We start from the raw sequence: 19803 nt of genomic DNA, 5'->3' as shown, positions 1-19803 counted from the left end.
AATACAGAACCGTTTTGAATCGAAAAAATATCGTTTTTGAATCGAGAATTGCGTTGAATCGAAAAAAATCGATATATAATCGAATCGCGACCCCAAGAATCGATATTGAATCGAATCGTGGGACACCCAAAGATTCACAGCCCTAATTACCATGAATTGATTAACGTGGACCCCGATTTAAACAAGTTGAAAAACTTATTGGGGTGTTACCATTTAGTGGTAAATTGTACGGAATATGTAATGTACTGTGCAATCTACTAATAAAAATGTCAATCAATCAATCAATATTGACAAACAGGGAAATGAACGGTTTACAAAATTTGCGCTTATGATCAACTTTTGAGTAAAATAATACAAATATCTGAAAACAGTTAAACACCTTCTACTGAAAGTGAGGTCATCCTTTCTCCACAAAACTCCAGTTTAAAAGCCATCCAGCCATGTTACCAAAAGCGTGCAGAAAATAATCTAAATGCACCATGTGATCTGAAGTGCTTAACAATGTCCGGAATTGTTATGAATATAGAAATGAGAAACAAATCAACAAACACATTCATCTCTTTAAAAGACTCAAAACTAAATCAACAGTCATTGTTTACAATGTTGTATTCCAGAGTGAGAATGAGTTGGACTTTTACATGAGACTGTTTTTTGTTATGGTGGTATATTAGGCCTTCCATGTCAAATGAAAAAGCATGACAATATTATGAATGACTTCCTGTTTGTGTTCTTGAAGCAGTTTAAATAGTTCAGCGGAAAAATGCGATGTCTTTTTCCAAGTACATGTGATACAACAATTTACAGCAGCAGAGTTACGGTCATAAATGCATTAAAAAATAATATGACACATTTTGTACAGGCAAGTAATATGACAAAATAGTTTTGATTGACATAGCCACACAGATACTGTACTTAAGTAGTAAAACATTTGTAATTGTGGCGGTTTGGAGTGTCACAATACCAGAATTTCAGTAGTGAATACAGGTACCAATGAATTTCCACGATTCTTGATACATTGATGCCACAATAAAAAAGATAAAATAAAAAAATTTAAAACCTAACCCATGTACTTCTGGATTTACTCCTTAGTTGAAACGTGTTTCAAACTGTCAGGTATTTAAGACCACAGTACTTCAACATACTCGCAGTATCAGCTGCAAAAAGGTACTATACATTCCAAGAAGAAGACCAATGTTCTATAGCTGCCCATTACAACGAAAACTATAATGTGCCCATTTATAACAAAAACAATAATTTCCTCATAAATAAAATAAAAAAGTGTATAAGACTAACAATATTGTTTGTAATAGTTGATGTCTTCATGTCATTTGTAATCAAATAGGCTGATAAAAAGGATAAAACAAATATTTAAAGACAAATCTTTCTGTTTGTAGTCCTTATTAATCTCTCTTTTCTCATTACATTGTGTATTTTTGTGGTATTTTTTCTTTTTTAATTTTGTTTCTATCTACAATGTGCAATAAAAAAAAGAGATGTATTCAGCAAACGGCCCCCGGGCCACACTTTGCCGTACGGTGAAATAAGTAAATACAGAAGAGTGTCTCCTAGCTGTGTTTTATTAACACTTACAGCTAGTAGGCACTGCAGTTGCTCGTAGGTATGGGTCGCACAAATCTGGAGCTTTTCTGCATGCTGTGGCGCATGTAATGCACACTTCCTTCACTGAAAAAAATAACTCATAAGATTTACTTGAAAAAATTCTTGTAAGTATTTGCAAGGAAATGATTGAAGTAAAATTTAATGCTGCAATATCAAGTAACACTCACTTGCCACAATCAAGTAAATTCTACTTACCATATAACATAACAGTTGTGAAGATATTAAGTAACAGATACTTAGTTACATCCAAGTTTTAAGTTATATTTATTCAAACAAATTAAGTAAAGTGTACTTGTTTTTCATCGGCAGGAACATAATTTTACTCAAAATTTTAGGTAAATTTTATATACCGTATTTCCTTGAATAGCCACCTGGGCGCTAATTAATTAAAACCTCTTCTAACTCCTCCGCTTATCAATGGCATGCAGTAAAAAATTGAGTGTGACAAAAACAATTTAATAATAAATTATCCTGCGGCCGCAGCCCGGTGGATGGAGACCACTGCTCTACAACATGTCATCGCGCCCATTTTTACACCATGCTGTCTGCGTGTCGGAAGGTCGCATGCATTTCACTGCTTTTCATTCGAGAATGCAACGCATACTTGGTCAACAGCCATACCTTTTACACTGACGGTTGTGATATAAACAACTTTAACATTCTTACTAATATGCGCCACAATCTGTGAACCCACACCAAACACATTTCTGGAGAACATCGACTCTGTAACACATTATAAACGCAAGATAAGAATTAACCATAATGCCACCTTGCAGTGCTCTGTGAAGTGATCCTAACGGCCGGAGCAGAGCCAGTCGGCCAAAGCCTGTTGTACTGTGCACATGCGTCGTCGTGCATGCGTTTCAAAACACTAGATTTTCAAAGTTAAGTTTATATAATAATTTTAGGTTTATGTACATACAACTATTAAACATTTAAACAGTATGAAGAAACATAAGTAAAACTTACTTTTCCCCCATACTTCATGTATTACGTTAATAAAATGTTTGATTTTACTTAAGAAACTCTAGTTCTTACTGAATGTTAAAAATATTAGGTATAAATTATAACAGTTACTCTAATAGAGTTTACAGCACCAACAAGTCACTTTTGGCTCGTGATGGTGGATCTCTGCACTCACTAGCACAATGAATACTTTCGTGACCGCTTGTATTGGATTGCATTAATTGCATTAATGGGTATTTCAGGTAAAATATTTTAAATAAATAACAATTTGCTTGCTTGCTATTCATTTCAGTCTTTTTTTCTGACAAATGCACAAGATCAGCATGAAAATGGTACTTTTAATTTGTATGCATTAATACAAAAAACCCTCAGCTTTTCGCTGCCACAAAGATCACAGCACTCACACACCACAGCTCTCATGTTCGCTCGATTGCGTATTTAAAGATCCGGCCCGGCTGCACCAAATGATAATATAAATACATTTAATAAAGTCATATTCAAATAAGGCAACAAGAGAAGTATCCTACACTTCTCTTTTGTAAAGTAAATCTGAACAGCCGATATGGGCATCTACATCAACTATATGATTTGCCAGAGAAGCTGGACAGGACAAAAAAAAAAAAGATCCGGGCACTCTGTTTTATAAATGTTTATTCGGCTCAAACATTAATACACTCAAACGATTAATGAAAAAAATTGAATATAAATTGATCAAAGTCTTTTTGTAATGCAGCTCAGTAAGTATAATAATAATTAAACTGAGATTTATTTTAAATTTCACCTACAGCCAAACTATTTCAAGTAGAAATGTAACAATAATCGGTTTTAATGATAAAACGTGGTAAAATTCCAGTCGGTTAGTAATGCAGTTTCAAATGTAAATGATCGTAAAACTGTTATTGATAGTTTGATAAACTCACAAACTGAAGATTCTACTCATTCCCTGGAGAAGAACGCTAGCACGCTGATCACTGGTAAGCAGTCGGCGTCACTATTCCCTAGTTAGCAAAGTATTCAGTTAAAGCTAATCCACTAATTACTAAGTACACTATATTGCCAAAAGTATTTGGCCACCTGTCTTCACTCAAATATGAACTTGAAGTGCCATCACATGGAATCGTCCAAAATGTTTTGGTATCCTGGAGCATTCAAAGTTCCTTTTACTGGAACTAAGGGGCCAAGCCTAACTCTGAAAAACAACCCCACACCATAATTCCAATTCCACCAAATTTCACACTTGGCACAATGCAGTCTGAAATGTAGCGTTTTCCTGGGAACTTCCAAACTCAGACTCATCCATCAGATTGCCAGATGGAAAAGCTTGACCCATCATTCAAGAGAACGCCTCTCCACTGCTCTAGGGTCCAGTGGCGACGTGCTTTACACCAGTGGTCCCCAACCTTTTTGCATCCGCGGACCGGTCAACGCTTAATAATTTGTCCCGCGGCCCGGGGGTGGGGTGTCCTTTATTTATTTATTTTCTTTTTTTTTTCTTCTTCTTTGTCATAAAAAATGGAGGTTTTTGTCATGAAAAAGGGAGGTTTTTGTGGTTTTTGCACTAATTGTAAGTCTATATTGTGTTTTATATGTTGATTTAATAAAAAAATAAAAAAATTATTATTATAATTTTTTTTTTTTATAAAAAATTATTTTGCAGCCCGGTACCAATCGGTGGTTGGGGACCACTGCTTTACACCACTGTATCCTACACTTTGCATTGGACTTGGTGATGTATGGCTTAGATCGGGCTGATCGGCCATGGAAACACATTCCATGAAGCTCTCTGCGTACTGTATGTGGGCTAATTGAAAGGTCACAAGAAGTTTGGAGCTCTGTAAAAGCTGACTGTGCAGAAAGTCTTTGCACTATGCGCTTTAGCATCCGCAGACCCCTCTCTCAGTGTACGTGGCCTACCACTTGGTGGCTGAGTTGCTGTTGTTCCCAAACTCATCACTATTTAGGAGCGAGGAAATTTCACGACTGGATTTGTTGCATAGGTAGCATGCTATGACAGTTCCACGCTGGAAATCACTGAGAGTGTCCCATTCTTTCACAAATGTTTGTAGAAACAGTCTCCATGCCTAAGTATTTCATTTTATACACAGGGCAAAGTGATAAGGGCACCTGATACTCATCATTTGGATGGGTGGCCAAATACTTTTGGCAATACAGTGTATCTAAAATGTTAGCAAGAATGCAAGACACATTAACATATTTCCCTATTACGAATGTCATACCCCAGTCTAAACTTGTATAATCACTAGAGGTGCAACGATTTGTCGATATTGCTGACACTTGACAGATACCGACAATATAAATTGTCACCGACAATACAATTTGTCGACAAGTCGGTAACGTCATCACCTCCACACAAACAACGTCGCAGATGAAAACACGTAAAATGGGGAAACATTTAACTCTAATGTCCTTAAAACCATGAATATATTGCTCATTTTGCAGAGAGACCTTTTTTATGACAGTACATCTGTAATACATCAGCATATGTATAAAGCGTAGGCATAATGGCAGACATCTGGTAGATGCAAATCTCAACTCTGTAGGATAGTTGCCTTGTTACCTTGTGTGAGACTAAGTTGTGTAAAAATGGATTTAACTGTCTTTTTAGCCAAAGTTCAAAATCAATTCCAGTACTTTGTATTTGTCGGGAACTTCTGGTGTAAACATTGCAATTTACAGCGCAATGAAGACAGGAACAATAACAAACCTCTATCACACACACAGGCGCGCACACACACACATACACACACACACACACACACACACACACACACACACACACACACACACACACACACACACTACCAGTAGGATGGCTCCATGGCGCCAATGACATAAAATAATAAATATACAAGCTATTAGATAGCTAAAATGTTAAAAATGAATCAACAGTATTAGATTACTAAAAATCCATCCATCCATCCGTTTCATACTGCTTGTCCCTCTCGGGATAGCAGGGTTTGCTGGAGCCTATGCCAGCTGCTGCCAGGATTTGTTCAATGATAATATACAGTACGTCCTGTCTGCAGCTTTTTAAACATATCACCAAAAAAATCTTTTTTTTTTAGGAAATTAGATAGCTTTGGTATTTGTGGGTTTGTTTTAATTGCTGCTATTTTTACTGTTCTTTGTTTTCGTTTTGTCAGAACTGGGCCTGTATTAAAAGCTTAACAGTTATTTTGTTTTTGTAACAGACTAATGAGCAGCACAGGTACAGCATAAACACATTGCAGAATAAAATAGTCCTCTTTGTTAGCACAGTTCTAAACATATTTTAAGATGAGTTTAAAAGAAGATGGCTAAATTAGAGCCACTGAATAGGTTTATGGTTTAACTACCATAACAAGATGAAAAAAATAGTCTTACATTACGATCATGCTTTGTCAAAGATATTTTGTAATGTTATCGGTGATATTTCTACCAAAATACATTTTTTTGGGCAGATTATATGATATATATATATATATATATATATATATATGTATATATATATATGTGTATATATATATATATATATATATATACATATATATATGTATATATGTATATATATATATATATATATATATATATATATATATATATATATATATATATATATATATATATATATATATATATATATATATTTATTGCAGTTCTGAGTGTTGCTGGGTCAGGTTTGGTTTTGGAATTCGATTGCATTGTTATGGTATTGCTGTGTAGTGGTTGGTTGGATTGATAAAAAAATACAAATAAAAAAATCGATTTAAAAAAAAAAAGAGAATCGATTCTGAATCGCACAATGTATTCGATTCGATTCGATTTTTCCCCACACCCCTAATAAATAACCTTTTTTTTATATTGATAGATTGAAAATGAACACCAATGAGTTGACTGATGAACATCATCACATAATTTATTCAGAAAGTATAAATAATGACCAATAAAGATAGAATACTATTAACCGCAACATGTAACTCCAACAACATTATGATTTGTACATTTTCAGGACGTGCTTGTTCTATTTTTAAACAAACAAACAAAAAAAAAACAATCTGAAGTTGTCTTTATTTTTAAGTTATCATGCCGTGATTTTACCAGTCTGGCCCACTTGGGAGTAGATTTTTATCCATGTGGCCCCTCATCTAAAGTGAGTTTGACACACCTGTGTTAAACACTTCAGGGAACACTTACAATTATTAAAGATGATATCTATCTGCAATTAAATTTGTCTCCAGTGTGTGTTGTCATGTGTATTTTCCAACGGTAGCTTCGAGGAAAATCTTTACCGCAGACTTGGGTACTGATTAATGCGAAGGGCTACCAGTTTGATAAACACTTAAATAAATTGCCAGAAATAGCCAATTTGCTCAATTTACCTTTAATAAATAAATCTATATAAAAAATGGGTATTTCTGTCTGTCATTCCGCCGTACATTTTTTTTCCTTTTATGGAAGGTTTTTTGTAGAGAATAAATAATGAAAAAAACACTTAATTGAACGGTTTAAAAGAGGAGACAACAGGAAAAAAATGAAAATAAAATTTTGAAACATATTTTATCTTCAATTTCGACTCTTTAAAATTCTAAATTCAGCCGAAAAAAATTAAGAAAAAATCTACCTAATTCGAATCTTTTTGAAAAATTAAAAAAAATAATTTATGGAACATCATTAGTAATTTTTCCTGATTAAGATTAATTTTACAATTCAAATATTCTTTGTCGAAAAAAGAGAAGCTAAAATGAAGAATTAAATTAAAATCTATTTATTAATCTTTACAATAAAAAAAAAAACTTGAACATTAATTTAAATTGTCAGGAAAGAAGAGGAAGGAATTTAAAAGGTAAAATGGTAGATGTGTTTAAAAATCTTAAAATCACTTTTAAGGTTGTATTTTTTCTCTAAAATTGTCTTTCTGAAAGTTCTAAGAAGCAAAGTAAAAAAAAACAAATGCATTTACTTAAACAAGTGAAGACCAAGTCTTTCAAATATTTTCTTGGATTTTCAAATTATATTTGAGTTTTGTCTCTCTTAGAATTAAAAATGTCTAGCAAAGCGAGACCAGCTTGCTTGTAAAAAAATAAAATTTAAAAAATAGAGGCAGTTCACTGGTAAGTGCTGCTATTTGAGCTATTTTTAGAACAGGCCAGCGGGCGACTCATCTGGTCCTTACAGGCTACCTGGTGCCCGCGGGCACCACGTTGGTGACCCCTGCTTTAGATTATGCTACATATGTAAAAAAATAAAAATAAAACACATGATGTTAGGGCACCAGTCGAGGAAAATAAGCAAACTACAAAAATTTTGATATTATCTTTTATCTTGATAGTTTGAACATTAACACCAACGAGTTGACTAATGAACATTATCACATAATTTATTCAGAAAGTATAAATAACAACAAATAAAGATAGACTACCCCCCGCGACCGATAGAAGATGGATGGATGGATACTATTAACCACAACATGTAAGTGTAAAAGGGCAGCATGGTGGTGAAGACGTTAGTACGTGTCCCAAACAATACGAAGGTCATGGGTTCGATCCTGGGCTCGGGATCTTTCTGTGTGGAGTTTGCATGTTCTCCCCGTGATAGCGTGGGTTACTGTGGTTTCCACCCGCCTCCAAAAACATGCACCTGGGGATAGGTTGATTGGCAACACTAAATTGGCCCTAGTGTGTGAATGTGAGTGTGAATGTTGTCTGTCTATCTGTGTTGGCCCTGTGACAAGGTGGCGACTTGTCCAGGGTGTACCCCGCCCGTATGCAGCTGGGATAGGCTACAGCACCCACCGCCACACCATAAGGCAGCGGTTCTCAAATGGGGGTACTTGAAGGTATTCCAAGGGGTATGTGAGATTTTTTTTTAATATTCTAAAAATAGCTATAATTCAAAAATACTTTATAAATATATTTATTGAGTAGTACTTCAACAAAATATGAATGTAAATTCATAAACTGTGAAAATGACATACAACAATGCAATATTCAGTGTTGACAGCTAAATTTTTTGTGGACATGTTCCATAAATATTGATGTTAAAAATGTATTTTTTTGTGAAGAAATGTTTAGAATTAAGTTCAGAATCCAGATGGATCTCTTTACAATCCCCAAAGAGGGCACTTTAAGTTGATGATTACTTCTATGTGTAGAAATCTTTATCAATAATTGAATCACTTGTTTATTTTTCAACAAGTTTTTAGTTATTTTTATATCTTTTTTTCCAAATAGTTCAAGAAAGACCACTACAAATGAGCAATATTTTGCACTTTTATACAATTTAATGAATCAGAAACTGATGACATAGTGCTGTATTTCACTTCTTTATCTCTTTTTTTCAACCAAAAATGCTTTGCTCTGATTAGGAGGTACTGAATTAAAAAAATGTTCACAGGGGGTACATCACTGAAAAAAGGTTGAGAACCACTGCCATAAGGGTTTTGATTGATTGATTGATTGATTGAAACTTTTATTGGTAGATTGCACACTTCAGTAAATATTCCGTACAATTGACCACTAAATGGTAAGACCCTAATAAGTTTTTCAACTTGTTTAAGTTGGGATCCACGTTAATCAAATTCATGGTGATGGGATGGGATGTAAGTGTAAAAAAAACAACAATATTATGATTTGTACATTTTCAGAACGTGCTTGTTCTATTTTTAAACACACACAAAAAAAACAATATAAAGTTGTTGTTTTTTTTAAGTTATTGTGCCGTGATTTTTACCACTCCCGCTCACTTGGGAGTAGATCTTTCTCAATGTGGCCCCTGATCTTTTATCACTTACAATGATGAAAAATTACATTTATCTGCAATTAATTTTGTCTTAACAATGAAAAAACTTCCATTAATCGCGAATATATATTTCAATCGTTTGACAGCCTGAGTTGTAATCTTTTCAATTTCTATAACGATAAGCCTTTGATAGAGTCAACGACATCAGAAACTGTTTTTAAAACTGAAAGAGAGGGGCGTGCCTGATAGTATCATCAGAATTCTGTCATATTGGTATGCTAATCAGAGCATGCAGATCAGATGGGGCGATAAATGCTCAGCAACATCTAAGTTTGGGAACAGGGTACGCTAGGGGGGAATTCTCTCCCCTGCCCTCTTTAATCTGTATATGAATGACCTATCTGTCCAGCTCAATACCTGTAGAACAGGATGTGTACTTGGTAATACTGTGGTTAATCATCTGATGTATGCGGATGATTTAGCCATCCTGTCTCCTAGCAGTGCTGGCTTTCAACAGCTGCTGAATATACAGTGGGGCAAAAAAGTATTTAGTCAGCCACCGATTGTGCAAGTTCTCCCACTTAAAATGATGACTGAGGTCTGTAATTTTCATCATAGGTTTGAGTTTGAGTTTATTTCGAACATGCAAGCATACAACATGATACATCACAATTTCCAGTTTCTCTTTTCAACATGTTTGAAAAGGAGTAGGAAGAAGCAGAGCTTATTTAATCCTACCCTTTTTCTTTACATAACAGTTGCTAAAACTTTTGTTCACTTCCTGTTCTCAATGTATTCACAATGTATACTCCATAAGTAATAAGTAATCACAATACAAATAAATAAATAAATAAATAATTGGTGAAGTAAGTTTGATTCCATACAATGAGATAAGTCAGATTATTTTGAGAATGAATGGGTGAGTAAAATCAGAATGTTTATCATGGTTCTTCATTTTTGTACTTTGTAAACACTTCCAGTTTGAAGTTTTTCTTGAAGTGGATCAGATTAGTACATTGTTTGATTGCATTGCTTAATCCATTCCATAATTTAATTCCACATACTGATATACTGAAGGTCTTAAGTGTTGTACATGCATACAAATGTTTTAAATTACATTTTTTTCTAAGATTATAATTCTTTTCTTTTGTTGAGAAGAATTGTTGTATATCATTGGGAAGCAGGTTATAGTTTGCTTTGTGTACAATCTTAGCTGTTTGCAATTCCACTATGTCGTGGAATTTGAGTATCTTTGATTCAATAAATAAAGGGTTTGTATGTTCTCTATACCCAACATTATGTATTATTCTAACTGATCTTTTTTGTAACACTATTAGTGAATGAAGTGTACTTTTGTAATTATTTCCCCATATTTCTACACAGTAACTCAGATATGGTAACACTAGTGAGCAGTAGAGAATATAAAGTGATTTTTGGTCTAGAACATATTTGGCTTTGTTCATTATTGATGTATTTCTTGCAACTTTATGTTGTATATTTTTTACATGAGATTTCCAGTTCAATTTATCATCAATCATTATACCTAGAAATTTGGTTTCATTTACTCTTTCAATTTCTATAGGTACACTTCAACTGTGAGAGACAGAATATGAAAAAAAAATCCAGGAATTCACATTGTAGGAATTTTAAAGAATTTATTTGCAAATTATGGTGGAAAATAAGTATTTGGTCAACCATTCAAAGCTCTCCCTGATGGAAGGAGGTTTTGGCTCAAAATCTCACGATACATGGCCCCATTCATTCTTTCCTTAACACGGATCAATCGTCCTGTCCCCTAAGCAGAAAAACAGCCCCAAAGCATGTTTCCACCCCCATGCTTCACAGTAGTTATGGTATTCTTGGGATGCAACTCAGTATCCTTCTTCCTCCAAACACGACGAGTTTATACCAAAAAGTTATATTTTGGTTTCATCTGACCACATGACATTCTCCCAATCCTCTGCTGTATAATCCATGTATCCATTTTGGTATAAACTCAACTTGTCGTGTTTGGAGGAAGAAGAATACTGAGTTGCATCCCAAGAACACCATACCTACTGTGAAGCATGGGGGTGGAAACATCATGCTTTGGGGCTGTTTTCTGCTAAGGGGACAGGACGATTGATGCCTGTTAAGGAAAGAATGAATGGGGCCATTTATATTGAGATTTTGAGCCATAGCTTTGAATGGTTGACCAAATACTTATTTTCCACCATAATTTACGAATAAATTATTCAAAATTCCTACAATGTGAATTCCATGATTTTTTTTCACATTCTGTCTCTCACAGTTGAAGTGTACCTATGATGAAAATTACAGACCTCTGTCATCATTTTAAGTGGGAGAACTTGCACAATCGGTGGCTGACTAAATACTTTTTTGCCCTACTGTAGGTACAGATTATGGTTTAAAATATGATGTGAAATATAATGCAAAGAAGAGTGTCATCATGATATGTAGAACAAGAGAAGACAAGGATCTCTCTTTTCCTTCATTCTATCTGTCAGGACAGGTGCTGAGTGTGTGTCATAAAACTAAGTATCTGGGGCACATCATTACTGATCTATTGGGTGATGATGATGACCTATACCGACAGCGGCGTATGCTATGCCCAAGCCAACATGCTGAGAAAGACATTTTATTATTGTACAAATGATGTAAAGATCAACTTGTTCAGAGCCTTTTACACTCCTTTGTATACTGCCCCCCTGTGGGTAAAGTATAAGCAGAAAAGCTTTCAGCCGCATTTTGCAAATTTGTATAATGCGCAATCTTTTTGTAAATTGCTTCCAGCTATATATTTGAATAATGTGTGGTGCACATTTTGCAAATAAATGAGCGCAATTTGTATAATGCACAATCTTTTTGGCAATTTTGGAAATTGCTTCCAGCTATATATTGATTGTGTTGGAAGTTCTAGCTACTAACCCTAACCCTAACCCTAAACCTTGATGCCATCTACGCAGTGTTGGGAGACTGTTTTGCTGTTATTCTTCTGTTCGATGTAGCTTTCTTTGCAGAATTTCGCAAATTCTTCTTCAGCTGTCCTCAAACCATCCATTTGTACGGTCGCGCCATTTTCAAACAAAATCTTGTCTTGCGATATGCAAATTGCTTGCGCACAATGGAAATGACGTATAATTTGCAAAGTGCGCGAGAATGGTGAAATGCTTACAACATCAATGAACCCTGGCTGCAGTTCTGTTAGATACTCATCTGGACTGTGGAACCATTGGCACACAGGTTTGTATTTTAGAAACTGACATATGGGCTTTATGTTTCTTTCTGTTGTTTTGTTTTTTAAAGGCCTACTGAAACCCACTACTACCTACCACGCAGTCTGATAGTTTATATATCAATGATGAAATATTAACATTACAACACATACCTATACGGCCTTTTTAGTTTACTAAATTGCAATTTTAAATTTCCCAGGGCTTTTTTCTTGAAAACGTTGCGTAATGATGACGTGTACGCGTGACGTCACGGCTGTTATGAATACGAGCGCTGCGTACACACACAGCTAAAAGTCGTCTGCTTTAATGGCATAATTACACAGTATTTTGGAGATCTGTGTTGCTGAATCTTTTGCAATTTGTTCAATTAATTTTGGAGAAGTCAAAGTAGAAAGACGGTGTTGGGAAGCCTTAGCCTTTAGCCACACAAACACATGGTGATTCCTTCTTTAAAATTCACGAAAATGAAACTTTACTATGGATCACAGCGAACATCCCAACCGAATGTCAACCAGTAGGTTTCGGTGAGAAAACTGTGGTTAAAAAGTCGCTGAGTAATGAGTCAGCTGAGCTTGTGCCTCCAGTACAGCTGCCGTCGACTTCCCTGAGACACTGCGCGTCAACACACCCGTACACTTCCGACTATCAGGTACTGTTAAACTCAATAAAACACTAGCAACACAATAGAAAGATAAGGGATTTCCCAGAATTATCCTAGTATATGTCTCCAAAAACATATGAATCCGTCTCAATGCAACGCGATTGCAATCACGTTTTGTTAGTTTTTTTAACTTGTTTTTTGTTTTTTTCTAGTCCGTCGCTATCAATATCCTCAAACACAAATCTTTCATCCTCGCACAAATTAATGGGGAAATTGTCGTTTTCTCGGTCTGAACAGCTGTTTTTGTTGGAGGCTCCCATTAAAATCAATGTGAATATATGAGGAGCCATCAACATGTGACGTCATCTTCTGCGACTTCCGGTAGAGGCACGGCTTTTCTCCAGTTGCGAACTTTATCGTGGATGTTCTCTACTAAATCCTTTCAGCAAAAATATGGTAATATCGCGAAATGATCAAGTATGACACATAGAATGGACCTGCTAGCCCCGTTTAAATAAGAAAATCTCATTTCAGTAGGCCTTTAATGTTTTAGTGTTTTGTTTTGAATGTTTTGTATTGTGTATTTGTATGTATAATGGATCTTAATTAAGGTCTGCAATAAAAATTATTGATCCATCCATCCATCCATCTTCTTCTGCTTTTCTGAGGTCGGGTCGCGGGGGCAGCAGCCTAAGCAGGGAAGCCCAGACTTCCATCTCCCCAGCCACTTCGTCTAGCTCTTCCTGGAAGATCCCGAGGCGTTCCCAGGCCAGCCGGGAGACATAGTCTTCCCAACGTGTCCTGTGTCTTCCCCGTGGCCTCCTACCGGTTGGACGTGCCCTAAACACCTCCCTAGGGAGGCGTTCGGGTGGCAGATACCACCTCATCTGGCTCCTCTCGATGTGGAGGAGCAGCGGCTTTACTTTGAGTTCCTCCCGGATGGCAGAGCTTCTCGCCCTATCTCTAAGGGAGAGCCCTTGTATTTGTGATCTTATCCTTTCGGTCATGACCTAAAGCTCATGACTATAGGTGAGGGTGGGAACGTAGATCAACCGGTAAATTGAGAGCTTTGCCTTCTGGCTCAGCTCCTTGTTCACCACAACGGATCGGTACAACATCCGCATTACCGAAGATCCGCCTGTCGATCTCATGATCCACTCTTCCTTCACTCATGAACAAGACTCCTAGGTACTTGAACTCCTCCACTTGGGGCAGGGTCTCCACCCCAACCCTTTAGATGGCACTCCACCCTTTTCCGGGCGAGAACCATGGACTCGGACTTGGAGGTGCTGATTCTCATTCCGGTCGCTTCACACTCAGCTGCGAACCGATCCAGTGAGAGCTGAAGATCCCGGCTAGATGAAGCCATCAGGACCACATCATCCGCAAAAAGCAGAGACCTGATCCCGGCGGCCACCAAACCGGAACCCCTCAAGGCCTTGACTGCGCCTAGAAATTCGGTCCATAAAAGTTATGAACAGAATCGGTGACCAAATTGATGATGATGATGATAAATGTGTTGCTCTTCCCAGATACGGCAGAGTTAAGCAGTCTGACAGGCCATTTTTGAAAAACTGGTCATGTTTATGCGCCATAATATCATTATTATTATTATTAATATTTTTATTATGCAAGTGTTTTTAAGCTATTTCAGGGCACAGTGAACAACGCGTCCACTGACAGAGACAACACATTAATGGCTCTGCGGGCAAGACACCCACCTTAACTTTCGCACTGACATAATAGTCTTTCTTACGGCCGTGATGATAAAACTGTGTGAGTTAACGGCCGCGTGGGTGTGTGTACACGCGTGGAACAAGCGAGTCAAGTTACTGCACGTCACGGCTTTGAGCAATGAGCGAGCAATAAGGGCGCTTATACACTCGGCCGAAAGCCGACTCGTCTTTTTGAGAGACAGGAAAAAAGACGAGCGCCACGCCACGGCGCGAAACACCGAGCGAGAAACGTAACAACCACCGCGGAGCACGTGAATATTCGGTCGCCGAATTCGCCTCTTACCGTTAAGTAGTTTTTCCAAGTCGCTTTTTTTTTTTTTTTTTTTTGGAGATGCCGATCCTCTCTCCGCCTGCTGGCTAGCAGTTGTGTTAAGCTAGCATGAGCCACCAGCCGCGAGACGATTTCTGGTTTGGGAATTTTCAAAATAAGATAACCGTCAACCCACCGGTAACTGCGAGGCTTTCTGCGAGGACCACGCTTCCGGTTGCGAGACGGGGCCGTCGTCCGGCTAGCTTGACGCACTTCTCGTCCACGACCTCGTTCCAATATGGCACAAACGCCTACTGCGCATGCGCTCCCGCCTCTTATATGCCTAGAGCCCGGCTAACATCACATCTCCGTACAACAATAAAATATCACCCAAGCACAATCCGCTTTTGGAAATAAAATTTTAAAAATGGTGTTTAAGGACGTAGTTAGCTACATAAATTGTTATAGTTAACCCCCGTGGAATATATAATTGCATATATAATCGACCCACTTTAAATAACTAAAAAAATAAAAATATGATTTCCACTCTGTAATTTACCACCTATTAGTTGTATTATTATTTATGTCCACTTGTTTTCTTTTAATTAATAAACAAAGGAAATCCTAATGCGTCAGTCCATTGCGAATTACTTGTAGTGTAAAAAAAAAAAAAAATGCTGCACAAAGCTCTCAAATCGGGGGGGTTGGGTTGGGTTGGGGGGATGACCAGGGAAAAACTACTCGAGAAAAAAAATTGCAGTAGTTAATCTAATCCATATCAGAATGGAATTTTCTTTCCGACAATAAATGCGTTGATTTTATTTTGGCTTGCAGACATGAGAAATGGATCCAGCAGGCTTGCTGCTCTTCCCTATAATCCTCCAGCATGGACCAACCCTTTGGGTGCATGTTTCAACAAAAGAAGAAAAGGAAAAAAAAAAACCCGCATTTATCATGCGTTGGAAAGGAAGAATTGCACTGTAGTGAATATGAGCTGCAGCAGCAAAAAGATTCCATCTCGCATCAGCGGTTAAAACCATAAAAATAGAGCCTATTTGCATATTCAGGTAATTGATCATTTTCTGTATTTATTCCAATAATCACATATATATTTTATTTCCTGCACTTGGCTTTTTATTGAGCAACTTTCATTAAATATATATATATTTTTTTATGTGCACAGTGTGATTGCTCGCCGATGAATCGGACTTTTCCTGCACCATCAGGTTGCAGTCTGAGGGACAGGTCACTGCAGGAATGTGCTCGCCTGTCTTCTTCCCGTTGAGACGACAGCTGCAGTCACACAACCTGGCCGCTAGATGGCGCCAGAGGTGGAGGTCTCGTTATATTGGTACTTTGCTTCCCTTTTGCTTTTTTTTTTTCTGAAGCGAGATGATGCAGAGATGGTGACACAGTGTGCAACTTTGAATAAACACAAGTACACGGCTAAAAAAAAAAAGCTGACAAAATACGTGATAAAAAAGACTAGATTTGAGGGGGAAAATAAAAACTAGGGAAATTATTGGACTTAGACAAACTTTATTGATCCACAAGGGAAATTGTACCACACAGTAGCTCAGTTTCAAAGGATGGAAAGGATAATGCAGGTATTAAGTAAAATAAAAATGTACCATAGTAGCAATACAAAATAAACATATTATATATACAGTATATAATATATAAATGTATATTTTTTATATAATATATACAATATATAACATATCCCAATTACCATGTACAAAACTGACGGTATCTGTGATTTTACTTGATAAGATATCAAGTAATAGTTGTATTTCTAGAAATTAGGACATATTTTATTCTGAAAAAATGAGCATCATCTATATCAGGGTTAGGGAACCTATGGCTCTAGAGCCAGATGTGGCTCTTTTGATGACTGCATCTGGCTCTTGGATAAATCTGAGCTGACACTGTTTAACACGATAAGTAATGAATAATTCCACTTGTTAAAAATAACGTTCAAAATATTAAACATGCTCATGCATTTGAATCCATCCATCCTTTTTTCTACCGCACTTGTTCAAGAAATTGCATGATTTATTTATTATTGTTTTTTTTAGGGCTTGCCCTCATGGGGGTTCTTCAGACCACCAAGCACCGACATGAAAGCCTGTTTCAGGGTTACGATATTTTTTTATATTTCAATAAGTCTCTCAGTTGTTTTCCAGCAATTGTCTTTTTCTCTTTCGTTCTCGCTCACGCTCCGGCTCCAGCTCCAACCCTGTCTCTCCTCCCGGCTGCTGCTTATAACAGAGCGACAGGTGATTAGATAACAAGGCCCAAGTGAGCCATCTACGCACCTGTCGCTGATTTCGAGGCCGGTCCTGGCACACCCCGCTTCGCTGCAGGCCACGCCCCCTCCACAGTTAGCTTCAGAATATCAACGTTATTACAAAGAAAACGAGACCTATTATACTCTAGTAATGGGGGTCTTACTTAAATATGCACGCGTTTAGTTGTGTTCAGTGTTGAAAAAAAAAATGATATGGCTCTTACGGAAATACATATTTAAAATATTTGGATTCTTGGCTCTCTCAGCCAAAAAGGTTCCCAACCCCTGATCTGCTTGTTGCAAAATCTTTAAATTATATTCTATGTTAGGAAAATCACAATATCTTATTCAAATAGTTATTTTCTCAATTTTAAATGAGAATGGACAATATATAATTATTCAAGCTAAAATTGATATTATGATGTAAAGTGTAAAAGTTATGACTAAAAATAAACACACAGCTCCCAGTATGGACATTTCCAGAAATAACATTTTTAAGTCCAGGCGAAGTTGCAAATAATTTGCAGTGTAGAAATCAGGAGTGTCAAACCCATTTTAGCTGAGTGGCCGCATGGAGGAAAATCTAATCCCACGTGGGCTGGACAGGTAAAATCATGGCATGATAACAGCATGATAATTTAAAAATACAACTTCAGATTGTTTTCTTTGTTTTACTCTGGCCCAAAATAGAACAAGGACATTCTTAAAATATACATATAACAAATAATCCTCTTGACAAAACACTTCAAATTAGTAAAATCTTCTGAAGGAAAAAAAAAAAGTGCAGTTTCAAAAACACCATTAAGAACACAATGACATTAGACTTAGCAATTAAGCTATTACAATTTAAGTGACATCCCTGGTATAAATGATAAGTTGCAGGAATGCAGCAATTATGAGCTCATTTCTAGCCCCCCTTTTTTTTTTTTAGACCATTTTGACACAAATGTTCATTAAATGCGAGGAAAACAAAACACAATGGAAGAAAGGTTTTATTTATAAGATGTAAAAGAGTGAATTTAAAAAAAGAAAAAGCAGCACCTAAATGCCAATATCCGGTTGTATTTGCTTCACGGTAAAAGTCATGTACTTCAAATGGCCATTCTTCCAACAAAAATACTCCCCTCAATAGCAATATTTAAACGCAGGTAGTATCATGCTATCCCTGCATTGTTTTGACTTCATTTTGTGCAGTTTTAAAGAGAGCTGATCACTGACAATGAATAAATAACACTTTTCAGACATTTACAGTTTTCCTACACCATCTTCACTACTTCATTTTTTCATTGCAACTTTGATGCAAATTAATTCACTATAACAAATGAATTATTGGACTACTGGAGGTTTTGGATGGGTCAATACAAGTGCGATAAAATATGTACAGATAATTTTATCTTTGAATGTACATTTTAGGATTCAGTACATGAGATGATTTGGTTAGCGACAGCGATTACATTAATAAAACATTACACATGAGTAATAAAAAAACAGTAACCCTTCAGTTTCGATTAGATTATACTATAGTAGATGAAGCATGTCCCTAAAATACACATATAGTGTGGTAATTATTTGACTGAGACATTACATCTTGTTCTGATTCATCCGGTTAAAGTAAATAGATCAAGTGAAAGTCAGTGATCAGTTTGTCTTTTCATTTGCTCATCATATGTTCAAGTTTGGGGTTGATAAATGAAAAGCCGGCAAACGCCGTCTGATCCATCGACTCGATGAGGTTCTTCTCGCCATGGGAGAGCCGCGGCTTTTCGCTCAGGAACTCTTTGTCAAAGTTGCTGCAGTCGCTTGGAGATTTCTGGGGGAAAAAAGCAGGATGCGTGGTCGGAAACTGGGTGTGGATGGAACATTTGTTAGAGAATGAGAGTGATCCCCACCACTTTGGGCTTGAAAGGGGGCTCCACTTCTCTCCTCTCCAGAGCCGACCAGTCGATATTTTTGAAGAACGGTTGTGCTCGGATGTCTCCGACCACACCAAGTCTGGAAGCGGGATCATGCACGAACAGCTGCAATTGTGATGGAAGAAAAGAAGACAACTGTTTTGACTAAAGAGCAAAACGAGTGCTTGTAATTAGGCCAAAAACTATATCACGATATGCATTTTTTTTATATTGATAACTATTCCAAAAAGCGAGAGTGACCCCATGAAACGAATCTTGCATTATTATTTCTGGTTTATAACGACCAAAAAATCTAAACATATATAGAATATTGAGTGAGTGAGTGCATTTTAAATTGATATCGATTAAGTGTCTATTGCAGGGGTGTCAAACTCATTTTAGCTCAGGGGCCGCATGGAGGAAAAATCTATTCCCCAGTAAAATCATGTCATGATAACTTAAAAGTAAAGACAA

General features: G+C 36.7%; 2 protein-coding genes across 4 annotated transcripts in view; both read right to left on the bottom strand.

Moving 5' to 3' along the window:
* The window catches only part of LOC133535280 (scm-like with four MBT domains protein 1), an 82621-nt gene extending 67171 nt beyond the window's left edge, over window positions 1-15450 (bottom strand). For 2 of the 3 annotated variants that reach the window (XM_061874958.1, XM_061874961.1), the window contains exon 1: window positions 15181-15282. The gene's annotated coding sequence lies outside the window, so the exon portion shown is untranslated. Of the gene's footprint in view, window positions 1-15180; window positions 15283-15343 lie in introns of those variants that run through there. The other variant, XM_061874960.1, reaches the window with a different exon arrangement.
* A 2961-nt stretch (window positions 15451-18411) lies between these two features.
* The window catches only part of LOC133535279 (protein kinase C delta type-like), a 35979-nt gene continuing 34587 nt past the window's right edge, over window positions 18412-19803 (bottom strand). The window contains exons 16-17 of the mRNA XM_061874957.1: window positions 19327-19455; window positions 18412-19247 (exon numbers count right to left, since the gene is read on the bottom strand). Of these exons, the coding sequence (XP_061730941.1) occupies window positions 19089-19247; window positions 19327-19455 (288 nt within the window). The 3' untranslated portion in view covers window positions 18412-19088. The remainder of the gene's footprint in view (window positions 19248-19326; window positions 19456-19803) is intronic.

This window comes from Nerophis ophidion, linkage group LG16 (genome assembly GCF_033978795.1).
Source record: "Nerophis ophidion isolate RoL-2023_Sa linkage group LG16, RoL_Noph_v1.0, whole genome shotgun sequence".
Lineage (NCBI taxonomy): Eukaryota > Metazoa > Chordata > Actinopteri > Syngnathiformes > Syngnathidae > Nerophis > Nerophis ophidion.
This window is presented reverse-complemented; position numbering and strand designations above follow the sequence as displayed.